The 14,235-nt window shown below is 47.9% G+C and overlaps 1 protein-coding gene across 2 annotated transcripts in view; it reads left to right on the forward strand.

Annotated features, from left to right (window-relative positions):
* CCDC40 (coiled-coil domain containing 40) overlaps positions 1 to 14,235 on the forward strand; it is a 42,957-nt gene that overhangs the window by 12,907 nt on the left and 15,815 nt on the right. For both annotated transcript variants that reach the window (XM_040244754.1, XM_040244753.1), the window contains exons 9-11: positions 2,185 to 2,342; positions 2,541 to 2,663; positions 5,707 to 5,828. In XM_040244754.1, coding sequence (XP_040100688.1) covers positions 2,185 to 2,342; positions 2,541 to 2,663; positions 5,707 to 5,828 — 403 coding nt within the window. The remainder of the gene's footprint in view (positions 1 to 2,184; positions 2,343 to 2,540; positions 2,664 to 5,706; positions 5,829 to 14,235) is intronic.

Below are 14,235 nucleotides of genomic sequence, written 5' to 3' on the forward strand. Positions count from 1 at the left end.
TTTTCAAGACTCTGCCTACCCTGTCTTATTACATGAAGGGCCCTTCAAAGCCTAATAGGTAAAAGACTACTATCCTGCTCTAGAAAAAGGGGTGATGGTATGAGCAGGCAAGTCAAAGAAGGAAAAGGACAGCCGGTCTTCATACTGTGAAAACAGACTTGATTTCACTAATGTTCAAAGAATACAAATTAAAAAGAATATTTGAGCACTTCCCTGATGGTCTAGCGGTAAGAATCTGCCTGTTAATGCAGGGGACACGGGTTCTATCCCTGGTCTGGGAAGATCCCACATGCTGTGGGGCAACTTAGTCCCTGAGCCACAACGACTGAACCCGCAGGCCCTAAAGCCCATGCTCTGCAACAGAGAAGCCACTGCAATGAGAAGCCCAAGCACCACAGCTAGAATGCAGCCCCCGCTCACCACAACTAGAGAAAGCCTGCTTGCAGCAACGGTGACCCAGTGCAGGCAAAGATAAATGAATAAAAAATTTTTTTAATTAAAAAAAAATTTGAAATATTGGCTCTCAGTCACTCAGCCAGGAAAGAAGGAAAGAGGGGGCAGAAGTGAGTGCCCTGGAGGAAGGGTGGGCAAGCTCCCTGATTCAGGTAGGGTGGGTTATTCAGCACTGTCTGCCATAGCGAAGGGCCATAGGCCGGGCGACTTGAGCAATAGAAGTTTGCTTTCTTGTAATTCTGGAGGCCAGATGTACAAGATCAAGGTGTTGGCAGGGTGGTTCTACCTGAGGCCAGTCTCCTGGGCTTGTGGACAGTCATCGTCTCCCTGTGTCCACACAGGGGCCCATCCACTGTGTGTCTGTATCCTAACCTCCTCTTCTCCTAAAGATACCAGTTGTTCAGGCCCACCCTAGTGACCTCATTTTACCTTAATGACCTCTTTAAAGACCCTCTCCCCAGATACACTCCTACAGTCCACCCAGCAACCACTCTTTCTACAAAACTCCCCCCTCTTTTCCCTGTACCCCCTCCATTCCCCGTCCCTATAATTCTTATCCACATGGGGCCCAAAGAATTCCCTAGTGTTAGAGTTTTTAAATCATCTTGGATGTTAAAAAAAAATGTTTGTCAAGTTTAAGTCCATCCTTCAGAAACACCTGACTCTAATATGATATTCACCCAGCAGCCTTTCAATCTATAAATTGATTTTCCGTTTGGATCTACTCACTGAATAAGGAACGCTCTACACCAGTGAACAGTTACTGGTGGAAGTCTATTTCCCTAAATAAGCTGATGTTCTAGCTTATAAATCCATCTCATGAGAGTTTTGTTACAAGGAACCCTAACTTCAGTGGTGCTCAGCCCACCCTTCAGGCTGGTTTTTCTCCCAGGAGATTTAGGACCGAACCTGATGTTGCCAACTCCATGTGGTAAGAAATCTGTAAAATTCACACAAGGCCTCATAACCTTGACACTGTTTCAAAACATCCTTGGACATGAAGAATCTCTAACATGTGGTGGGAGTTGGAGAGCATGTTGCAATTGACGGGCATCAGTTCAGTTCAGTCGCTCAGTCGTGTCCGACTCTTTGCAACCTCATGGACTGCAGCACGACAGGCCTCCCTGTCCATCACCAACTCCCGGAGTTTACTCAAACTCATGTCCATTGAGTCAGTGATACCATCCAGCCATCTCATCCTCTAGCATCCCCTTCTTTTGCCTTCGATCTTTCCCAGCATCAGGGTCTTTTCCAAGAGTCAGTTCTTTGCATCAGGTGGCCAAAGTATTGGAGTTTCAGCTTCAACATCAGTCCTTCAATGAATATTCAGGACTGACTTCCTTTAGAATGGACTGGTTGGATCTCCTTGCAGTCCAAGGAACTCTCAAGAGTCTTTTCCAACACCGCGGTTCAAAAGCATCAACTCTTCGGCACTCAGCTTTCTTTATAGTCCAACTCTCACATCCATACATGACCACTGGAAAAACCATAGCCTTGACTAGACGGACCTTTGTTGGCAAAGTAATGTCTCTGCTTTTTAATATGCTGTGTAGGTTGTTATATATTCTGTCTCTCCACCTATTAATAGACTGTAAGGTCTTTGATGGCATGGTCTGGGTCTTTGTAGTTTCAAGGCTGTCTCTCAGGCCCACCCCACAGTGGAGGAGGGGTGCTGTGTCTGTGTTGGTCTGTGTGCGATGCTGGGACACCCCCCACCCCGCCTCTTCCCAGTGGCAGCTCTGCACACCGAGATGGAGACCCTGGCTCTGCGTCTCTTCTACATGCAGAACATAGACCAGGACGTGCGTGACGACATCCAAGTGATGAAGCAAGTCGTGAAGAAGTCAGAAGCCCAACGCATGCGGGCCGAGCTGGAGAAGAAGCAGCAGGTATTCTGCAGAGACGATGCCCACATGATGATGGCTACACCTTGGATTTCCCAGTCAGCCTTGCCCCTGTTTGAATACCATAGCCCTGGAGGAACCGTGTCCAGCCTGGGATCGCTGACATGGGTCTGGGTTGGTGGGGACCAACCATGCGTCTTATCCCTTATCGTCTCACCACGCATCTTATCTCTGCCCTTCTAGGACCTGCATGTGGACCGGCTGACCACCCGAGCCAACCAGCTGGAAGAACAAACCTCCCTGTTCGAGGCCCAGTACCACGCACAGGCTAAAGACACTCAGATGCTCAGGAAAGCAGTGAGTGAGGTACGCATCACCCATGCCATCTGGCAGTGCCCGGGAAGTGCCTGCATGCCTGCTGAGAGGCTGACTGAGCCCTCAGTTAGCTGGCCCACCCCCTGCACATCTGTCTGTCCTCATAAGCATCTCAGAGCATCTGGCTGACTCACAGTGATGATACCAGCTGACTGATGGCCAGTATTCTTACTCTCATGGTAGCAGTGATACACTAGAAGATGTCCCAGGAGCTGGAACATTCTGTCCTGCTTGCTGGGACATCCTTAGCAAGCTTCTTAGCAACAGCAGACCTCTTTCAAGGCGAGCTGAAGTTTCCCTAACCATTCTCAGCCTGGACTGCTGGCACACCTGGGCAGTGCCCACATCTCCATTCCATAGCGAGTAAGAGAGAGCCCAGGCTCAATGCAACGCCAAGTTCAGTGACTGGCACTGGAAACCAAAATTGCTGTTGCTTTTTAATCTGTGAGTCACCATCTATTTCATACGTGCATTGACGGCATGAAAGAAACAACACACTTTCACTGAAGGAGAGACAAATGGGTGGGCTTGAACAAACAAACAAATCTACCTGGGTCCACGTGGGAGAGTGCCCCGTTCTCACCAGCCTGTGAGTATACTTAATCGAGAATGAATGCCCATCAGAATCTCGGCAGAGGGAAGCTGTTTAGTTAACAAAGCAATTCTTAAGTTTACCTAAAATATAAATTCAGAGGACTAACAGAGAAGTGTCCAGGGAGGAAAGTTCATGAAGGCTGTTTGCCCAGAAATGACAGGTTTCCTGAGACATGACACTTTCTGGGCTAACACCAGGGGAGTCCAGGAGAAACCAGGATTGTGGGTCCCCCCCTAACATTAAATACTATAAAGCCCAAGTGGCTAAAATAATGACTTACTGGAGTCAGGGACAGACAGGTAGGCTGTGAGAGCCCAGAATCAAGGAAACATTTGCATAGAAATTTCATGGATTGTAAATTAATGGAGAGCAAGTGAGTTATGCACCCAGTGGTGTTGGGACATTTGGTTAATCATTTGGGGGAAAAAATCACATCTTTTCCTCATACCACACACTAAAACAAATTCCACATGGGATCAGCTATTGAAATGAGGGAAGCTATACCAGAAGAAAGAAAAAGAAATATTTGTAGAGTCCTGGGCTGAAGAGGGCTTTCTAAGCATAATACCAGTAAGTTTGGTGGTGTAAAGAGGTTTTGAAAATCAGTCCAGAATCTGCCACATACGTTTCTGCTCTGTGCTGATCACACACACACACACACACACACACACACACACACATACACGACATTGTCGTTTTTCTTCCATTGCGTCTTTCTGTGTCTCCCACCGCTCCCTGCTGGCTGTGTCCTGCCAGGACAGGGCCATCCCACATTTGTTCATCCTGCCTTTCCGCACCCAGAAGCAGGGGGCTGGGGGGAAGGTGGCGGCCGTGGCAGGTGCACCACAGACACTGATGACAGACAAGGGCAGGACAGGGGTTCTCCAAACCAAGTTGGCGAAGATGAGCAAGGCAAGGGAAGCAGGGCTTCTGCACTGATAGTGGGGGTGCAGCGTGCCTTCATCAGGATCTTTATTCAAGGGCAATATTGCACCACATGTCACAGGCACCCACCCCGTGCCCTAGCACACTCTCCCAAAATATCACTGTTCAGCCTTCATTCCAGGGAAAATGGGCATGCAAATTAACTTTTTGTACATTAAATACTCAGTGAAGAAAATGAATAGCGAGTCTCTGGGGACACAGTGCTATGTGTGATAGCAAAGAAAGTCCCAAGAAGAGGTCGTTGGTTAAACAAATTATGATATATCCATACAGTACAGGACTATCTCACCAATAAAATATTTGCTGACATGGAAACCCGTTCACAATATGCTACTTTTAAATACTAAGTTATAAAACAATAGTAAAATGTGATTGCATACACACAGGCAAATACAACACACACACACACACACACACACACACACACATAGGAAGATAACATCAGGGTGATAGAAATGTAAACTTTAAATAATGGGATTATTTTTATTTTCTTTTAGCTTATTTACATATTCTAATTTGCATAGAACGAACACTTTTTTTTTAAATGGGGACTGTGTTTAAAACATTTAAAAACTGAATTCAGCTCAGTCTTTACATCTCAGCCTGTACCTTGGTCAACAAGCCCTTGTCTGGCAGATTGGGGAGCTCCGTGGGAGGGCACCTGCCTCTGGCTGACCGTCCCCACTCAGCCCAGCCTGGGGAGGAGCCCAGCAGTTTTGGCTCCTTCTGCCTCAGCCGGGTACCATTGGTGCACAAGCTGGTCCATGCCACAGAACGGGCTTCTCAGTTAATAACTTACCCAGATCCAGAAATGTCTCAGCAGTCATGGTATAATTAACTCACACCACTTTATGCCCTATAATGGTAATGAATAGATGATTTATTAAAGCCCTGATGACAGGAGTAGGATTCCCCAGTGCAATGCCTCCTTTCACATCCAGCTCTGCTCTCTTATTATCCTGTGAGTGTTCGAGGCCGCTCTGACCTCCTGCAGTGTCTACCATGCACGTCCCACAAGACCAGAGGCTGATTGGACTCAGCATCTCCACTAAGATGCTCGTGGCCTGAAGAGGGCCTCCCCCGAGCCCTCACTCTGTGCCCCTTCCAAGAATCATCATGAGGCCAAACTGCTAGGAGTGCAGTGATTCCCCTGGAATGACACATAAGGACATTCATGAGACCCAGCACTTGGGGTCGAGCTGAGTGTGCTGGGCCTACAGGCACTGTCCCGTCTGATCTGGTGGCCCCAGCATGTGGGTACTGTTATTGTTCCCGTGTCACGGCTGGGGCTCAAGGCTCAGGCAAGTGTTGGATGGGCCTTTTGAGCCGTGTTTAATTTCACGTGTGTCCTTCTGTTGCTGCATATAAAGCAAAGCTAGGGTCACGGAGGGGGAAAGTGATTTGGGAAGCTCGGGGCTCTCCGACGTCCTTTTGGGGGCTCTGAGCTTAATGACATGAGACCAACGTCCACGTAACCTCAACTCTCCATTGCAGGCCTGCACGGAAATAGAGGCCATCAACATGGAGAAGAAGCACATCCTGCAGCAGTGGGCCACCAGCCTGGTGGGCATGAAACATCGCGACGAGGCTCACAGGACCATCCAGGAGGCACTCAGGTACGGGCGGCCCTGCTGGTTGCCACAGAGGCAGGCCAGGCCTCTCGGGGCCACAGGCAGGGCCCTGGATGGAGCGGTGGGAGAACTCGTGACATGTGCGAACTCAGAGGTGGGTGCAAAGTGGACTCCATGCCCGCCTCCTCCCAGCCGAGCACGGAGCGCCCGTCCCCGGCTCTCCTGGGACAAAGGGGTGCACCTGCAGCCCTGAGGCCCCAATTTCCGTTCTTGAAACCCCCCCTTATTGTTCACCCAGATTTCAGTGTTTTTTAAATCCTTTCAAACTTTCCATGGCACCGGGAGCTGCAAAGCTTTCATGCTCAGATTTCCTGGGAGGATTAAGGAGAAACAGTGAGAGAGAGGGAAAGAAAAAGGGGTATTTATCTTAGAGAGATAAAGGTGTCCCTTTGATTTGCAGTTTCACCACCTGTGTGCAGAAACTTCACCCTTCCTCTATTGTTCTGCCGAGGGCTGAGTTCCAACCGAAATCCTGCTTTAATCTTCCCGAAAAGGGAAGGAAGAGGCCCCGCCTGGCATTCCCCTCTCACTTCTAGCAAGGGCTGGACGTGCACCCTGGGTGGGGTGCTGGAGACTGGGGCTTCCACCATTGCCTTCATTCCCCAAACCAGCAGGATGCTTGGGGCCCAAGTGTGGAAGCAGGTCCTGGAGGGAACGCATCGTAGCTCAACTCAGACCTCAGCGTGCAGCCTGGCAGTGAGCTGTGTCCAGGAGAGGCCTGCTGACCACGGGGAGGAGGGATTGGGTTGCTTTGCCAGTCCCATGGCATGGCCTCTGGTAGCCCAACAGCTAGGAGAGACGTTCCTTCTCAGTCTTGTGATTAAGAAAAACAAAAATGGAGGCATATACCTACGACTGTTTTTAAAACAAGTCACATTTATGTGGGTAATGCCAGACTAAAAATACTCATTTCCTTCACTTCCCTGACTCGATGATAGAAAGACAGAGGGAGGCCTTCCCTGGTGGTCCAGTGGTTAAGTGGTTAAGGATCCGCCTGCCAGTGCAGGGGACACGGGTTCGATCTCTGCTCTGGGAAGATCCCACGTGCCTCAGGGCAGCTAAGCCCGTGTGCCACAACTATTTAGCGGGTGCTCTAGAGCCCATGAGCCACACGAACTGATGCCCGTGTGACCTAGAGCCCGCAACAAGAGAAGCCGCCCCAGTGAGAAGCCCGTGCGCTGCACCAAAGAGTAGTCCCCACTTTCTGCAACTAGAGAAACCCACTCAGCAACAAAGTTCCAGCACAGCCAAAACGAAATGAATAAATGTTTAAAATCTGAAAGAAATAAATAATATTTTTTAAAAAGAAAGCCAAAGGGAGAATCATAGAATTATCCAGGCAAAGTCTGGCTAAAAATCTGCCTTCCCTTTGAACACACAGGTGAGGAACCAGGCTGTCTCGGGGCTGTGGGCTTGGACTGACCCCTGCCCAGCCGCCCCCCCCAGCCCCGGGGCTGCTGGTCTACCTGCTCCCGCTGTGTCTGTCGACTGAGTGCTGCCGCATGTTTGGTGAGCAGAGGCCTTAGGTAGGGAGCAGTTTTTGCCTCTTGCCTAACACTGACCCTGAGTAAGGTCAAGGCTGAGAGTCTCATGGCCTGTGGACTCCCCCACACAGGGACCTCCAGAGTTCAGGGAGACACCCTGCGCTTAGCCCAGCACTCTATGTCTCCAGGACTAACCTGGATGTCTCTCTACAACCCTCCTCCTGACCTTGGGGTCCACTCCCACAGGCTGTTCCTACCTGTCCTCTAAGGCATGGCTTGACGGTCACTCCTTTTCTTTTATCTTGTTTTGAAATTCAGTATTTTGAATAGATAACACAGTGACTTGGTCTAAACTATCTGTAGACTCATATTCAGTGAGGTGAATAGGCCCGTGTCCTCCATGGTCTGCTTCCCCTTCCCACACACACACTCCTCCTGGTTTCCTGGGTCTCCATCCCTAGGTCATCCACGACAGCAAAAGAGACTGCACAAATTCGCCTCCTTCACTTTCCCTTTCGTGCCATGTTCTGTGCCTGCTCTTTTCATTCCACTGCGTGTCCTGGAGATCTTCCCAAATCGAAACACACCAGTTATTTGTTCCTTCTTTTCCTGCCACACACCTTCTGATGGACTCAAGGTTATCCACATGCCTTTCCCATCACAGTGTTGCTGTACAGAGTCACATCCAGGGTGATTATAGTCTATATCATTCTGTATAATTATGCTCCCTATCAAGCTGGGAAGTTCTGGATTCCAGGGTACGCACTCAGCAGGCTGGACAGGGATTTCCCAGGAGGGCTGAGACGATAACACCTCCCCCAGCAGTGTTCCAAAGCCCCCTCCCTGACAACTGAGCACATGTTCCACTGTGCTGATCACTGATGAGAAAAATGACATCATGTGTTTATAACAGGCTCCCATCGAATGTTCATTTTAGCAACACACACCTCCCCTAACAACAAGTCATGGGGCACTAGTTCTGGCTCAGCTGGCCTTCCTGCAACCCCAGATACATCAGCCATGGAGGAGGGAGGCCTCCTTTCAAATGTGTTGACCGCACAGGATGCTGTGAGAATTGTGACCTGTGATTGCAGCGCTGCATCCAGATAGGTGTGAAGGAGGGAATCAGATACTAACCAAAGTCAAGGTGTTGCAGAAACATTGCATCGCTTGGGACTTCCAGGCCAGTTCAGCAGCTGAACTAAAGTACCAAATACCGGCTCGTAGCGTGTAGACCATTTTAGAAAATGAACAAAAATGGTGATTTCCTGGCTGATGGTCCAGACGGTGGACATGAAGCTAGACACCGCCCCCCTGCCCCCGACCCTCCTGGGAGTTGTCTGGGCGCTGAGGAAGTGACTTAGCTGTGGGAGAAGAGAGGGAAGTGGAAGGTGGTGTGTGACTTGGAGGCAGGGACTGCCTCCTCAGTGCCGGCTGGCCTCCGTCAGGCCCAGGGTCTGGCAGGTAGTGCCCCACCACTGCCGACATCCCCCAAGCCCAGGGAGGCCTGTAGCTCTGGACAGCCGGGGCTGCCGCAGGCACAGAGAGCAGCTGGTTAACACAGGGCAGACACAGGGCATGGGCAAGGCCCTTGGGGATTGCCCTGATGACTCACCGTGTCGCATTCCCCCTTCCCACTTGCGGAGGCCAAGTGGCCCTCGCTCCCCGGGACTCGTGGGCATGTCGTGTTGATTGGGACCCAGCAGGTGACTTGAGATCACATGGGTCTCCGCTACAACAAGACGTGAAAGACAAGATTCCTACCGACTCTTTACCGTTAGTGACAAAGTCCCATCAGGAGGGGTCCCAACCACAGAATCATGATGAGGCTGCAGCAAACACTGGAAGTCACACCTGCAAAGCCCACGAGCCTAGTTAGGGAGTTTGGGGTCGACATGTACACGCTGCCGCATTTACAGTGGCTAGCCACCAAGGTCCTACTGCATAGCATAGGGAACTCTGCTCAATGTTATGTGGCAGCCTGGACGGGAGGGGAGTTCGGGAGAAATGGATACATACATGTTTGCGTATGGCTGAGTCCCTTCGCTGCCCACCTGAAACCATCACAGCATTGTTAATCGGCTGTACTCCAATACAAAATAAAAGTTAAAAAAAAAAAGAAGCAAACCGGTCAGTCCCATGTGAAACATCTCAGAATAAGCCAGGAAATTTTAAACTGTGCTCACCTGGGGTTAGGGAGGATACCCTGCCTAGAATACCCTGATACCTCTCAGGGTCAGGAACACACACAGGTCCCCTTGTGCCTGGGTTTCTGCTTCCGCCATTCTTTCCAACAGGAAACCGGGGGGCAGGCGGGGCTCAGAGCCTCTGCCGGGTGTTAATCTGTCAGCTTCTCCGCCCTGAGCTCCTGCAGCAGGCTCCCTCTTAATCCTCAAATGGATTGGGTCAAGCTTCAGACATCTAGACTCCACCAGTTCTTTATGTTTTGGGTTTTTTTTTTTCTATTCATATCTGTTAATCAAGGACATTTTAATCTATTTTTATTGAAGTATAGTTGATTTACATACAATGTAGTAATTTCTGCTCTACAGCAAAGTGATTCTGTTATACATATATATATTCTTTTTTAAATATTATTTTCCATTATGGTTTATTATAGGATATTGACTATAGTTTTCTTGTGTTATACATTAGGATTTGTTATTTATCCATTCTCTCTATAAAAGCTTATGTCTGCTGACCCCAACCTCCCACTTCATCTCCCCTCTGACCTCCCCTGCTCTACTGCCTCTCCCCGGCAACTACTAGTCTGTTCTCTATGAAGGACAGTTTTAAAGTGTGTCTTTTAAATTTTTTATTTATTTTACTTTTTGGCCATGCCCTGTGGCTTGTGGGATGTTCGTTCCCCCGCAGGGATTGAACCTGTGCCACGGCGTGAAAGCACCGAATCCTAACCTCTGGGCCACCAGGGAATTCCCAAGTGTGTCTTTTTTAAAAATAATTTTTATTCAGGATAAGTGATCACATCCCAGGAAATTAGGAAAACAGAAATAAAGGTTTAAAATGCCACCGTCTTTCTCCTTTTGTAACAATGACAGTTTATTAGCTAGCATTCTGGCGTCTTTGCCTGTGCATGTCTGACTGAGTGTTCCAATTTCTGTCATGAAAATTGGACATCTTGGACTTCCCTGGTGGTCCACTGGTTAAGACTCCATGCTTCCACTGCAAGGGCACCACTGAGTCCCTGGCTGGGGAGGTGCTGTGTGCTGTATGGTGCAGCCAAAAAAAAACAATAAACAAAAAAATTTGGATGTCTTATCATTATTGTCAAATTCTAGATACTTATAAGGCTTCTACTTCCTAAAGAAGTATAAGAAAATAAGTAACTTTTAAAACTTTGGTTTATTGAAGATAACTTATGTAAAAATTTATTATTTTAAAGTATCATTGTTAGGTAAATTATTTATTATGTCAATTACCATTATTTTTACTACATAAGAAGTTATCCTTTGTCAGAGCACAGTTCAGATCAGCAAACGGACAGAGACAAGTAACCATCACACACTCAAGATATCATATACTTCCTGCAACCCCAAATCTAGTGTCTCTTGCTACCTCCAGCCCCTAGCAAACGCTCATCTGCTGTTTCTGTAGTTGTGTTATTTCCAGAATCTCATGTAAATGGGATCACAAGATACACAGCTCTTCTTGTCTGGCTTTTTTGCACTTTGCACAGTGCTTTGAGAGTCTTCCTGACATTTCAGGGTCGGCAGTCTGTCCCTTCTCGTTGCCGAGTAGTATTCCCTCACGTGGATACATTGACATGTGGTTGTTTCCAGTCTGGAGGGTGGCATGACCAGAGCTGCAGTGACATTGTATGCAGATCTTGGTGTGGGAATGCAAAATGGAACAGGTCACTCTGGGAAACACACAGCATTGAGATTCCCAGGCATTCCCATCCTCACCAATACCTAATAGTGCCATTGTTTTCATTTTAGTCCTTAGTAGACATGTTGTGGTGTTCTGTTGAGATTTTAATTTGATTTCCCTAGTGACTAATGATAGTGAGCATTTTCTCGTGTGAGTATTTGTCATACCTTCTTTGATGAGGTATATTTTGCTCATTTTAAAAAATTGAAGTATAGTTGATTACAGTGTTTCAGGTATACAGCAAACAGCAAAGTGACTCAAATCTATTATAAATAGATATCTATTGTGGTGTTGTGTTGTTGTCGTTTAGTCACTAAGTTGTATCTGACCTTTTGTGTGACGCTATGGACTGTAGTCTGCTAGGCTTCTCTGTCCATGAGATTTCCCAGGCAAAAATACTAGAGTGGGTTGCCATTTCCTTCTCCAGAGGATCTTCCCAACCCAGGGATTGAACCCACGTCTCCTGCTTGGCAAGTGGATTCTTTACCACTGAGCCACTTGGGAAGCCCACATATATGTATGGAAAAGTGTATACACTTGTCCATTATATTGTAAGATGTTGAATATAGTTCTCTGAGCTAGTTTATCTATTTTATATATAGTAGAGTGTATCTGTTGGAGAAGGCAATGGCACCCCACTCCAGTACCCTTGCCTGGAAAACCCCATGGACGGAGGAGGCTGGTGGGCTGCAGTCCATGGGGTCACTAGGAGTCGGACATGACTGAGCGACTTCACTTTCACTTTTCACTTTCATGCATTGGAGAAGGAAATGGCAACCCACTCCAGTGTTCTCGCCTGGAGAATCCCAGGGACGGGGGAGCCTGGTGGGCTGCCATCTACGGGGTCGCACAGAGTCGGACACGACTGAAGCGACTTAGCAGCAGCAGAGTGTATCTGTTAATCTCAAATTCCCAATGCATCCCTCCAACCGCTTTCCCCCTTGGTAACCTTGAGTTTGTTTTCTATGTCTGTGAGTCTATCACTATTTTGTAAATAAGTTCATATGTATTATTTTTTTTAGATTACACATTTAAGTGATACCGTGTATTTGTCTTTCTCCGACTTACTTCACTTAATATGGTAATCTCTAGGTCCATCCATGTTGTTGCAAATGGCATTATTTCGTTCTTTTTTAGGGCTGAGCAATCACTTATATATACACCGTATCTTCTTTATCCAGTCATCTGTCAGTGGACATGTGGATGGCTGTCATGTACTGGCTACTGTGAATAGTGCTGCTGTGAACACTGGGTGCATCTATCTTTTCAAATCAGAGCTTTTTCGTCTTTTCCAGACACAGGCCTGGGAGGGGGGTTGCTGGGTCACATGGTAACTTTATGTTTAGTTTTTTAAGGAACATCCACACTGTTCTCTGTAGTGGCTGCACCAGTGTACATTCCTACCAACAGTGTAGGAGGATTCCTTTTTCTTCACACCTTCTCCAGAATTTACTGTTTGTACTTTTTTGAAGTATTCATTTGTTTGGGCAAGTTGGGTCTTGGTTGCATCACGTGGGGTCTCTCCTGGTGGCATGTGGCTCTCCAGTTGTGGTGTGTCGGCTCCAGGAGCACGTGGCTCTCCAGTTGTGGCATGTGGGCTCCAGGAGCACTCTCTAGTTGTGTTGTGGTGTGTTGGCTCCAGGAGCACGTGGCTCTCTAGTTGTGTTGTGGCGTGTGGGCTCCAGGAGCATGTGGCTCTCCAGTTGTGGCGTGTGGGCTCCAGGAGCACGTGGCTCTCTAGTTGTGGCGTGTGGGCTCCAGGAGCACGTGGGCTCTCCAGTTGTGGCGTGTGGGCTCCAGGAGCACGTGGCTCTCCAGCTGTGGTGTGTGGGCTCCAGGAGCACATGGGCTCTCTAGTTGTGGCATATAGGCTCCAGGTACACGTGGGTCCAGTAGTTTTGGCACAAGGGCTTAGTTTCTCTGCGGCATGTGGGAATTTTAGTTCCCCAAGAAGGGACTGAACTCACATCTTCTGCATTGCAAGTCAGATTCTTAACCACTGGACCACCAGGGAAGTCCCAGTTATTCGTAGTTTTTGACTATGACCATTCTGACTGGTGGGCTTCCCTCATAGCTCAGTTGGTAAAGAATCCACCTGCAATGCAGGAGACCTTTGGAGAAGGGATAAGGGATAGGCTACCCACTCCAGTATACTTGGGCTTCCCTTGTGGCTCAGCTGGTAAAGAAGCTGCCTACAATGCAGGAGACTTGGGTTTGACCCCTGGGTTGGGGAAGATCCCCTGAAGAAGGGAAAGGCTACCCACTCCAGTATTCTTGCCTGGAGAATTCCATGGACTGTATAGTCCATGGGGTCGCAAAGAGTCAGACACGACTGAGCAACTTTCACTTTCACTTTGATTATGACCATTCTGAGTGGTGTGTGGTGATATCCATTGTAGTTTTTGATTTGCATTTCTCTAATTATTAGCCATATTGAGCATCTTTGGCTATCTGTATACCTTCTTTGGAGAAATGTATGTTTAGATTTTCTGCCTATTTTTGGATTGGGTTGTTTGTTTTTTTGATATTGAGCTATTTGAACTGTTTGTATACATTGGAAGTTAATCCGTTGTCGGTCGTATCATTTGCAAATATTTCCTCCCAGTCTGTATGTTTTCTTTTTTTGTTTATGGTTTCCTTCACTGTGAAAAAGCTTTTCAGCCCCATTTGTTTATTTTGATTCAGTCCCATTTGTTTATTTTTTCTTTTATTTTATGTTTTAACTGTGATGGCTCTTTATTGATGTGTGTGTGCTTTCTGGTTGTGGAGATTCGGGACTGCTCTCTAATTGCAGTGTGCGGGCTTCTCATTGCAGTGGCTTCCTTACTGTGGAGCACAGGCTCTAGACAGGCAGGCTTCTAGTTGCAGCTAGTGGGCTGCATAGCACAGGTGCAGTAGTTGTGGTGCACAGTCCCATGGCACATGGGATCTTTCCAGACCAGAGATCAAACTGGTGTCCCCTGCATTGCAAGGCAGATTGTCAACCACTGGACCACCAGGGAAGTCCCCATTTGTTT

This window comes from Oryx dammah, unplaced genomic scaffold (assembly GCF_014754425.2).
Source record: "Oryx dammah isolate SB20612 unplaced genomic scaffold, SCBI_Odam_1.1 HiC_scaffold_8, whole genome shotgun sequence".
In the NCBI taxonomy this organism is placed as follows: domain Eukaryota; kingdom Metazoa; phylum Chordata; class Mammalia; order Artiodactyla; family Bovidae; genus Oryx; species Oryx dammah.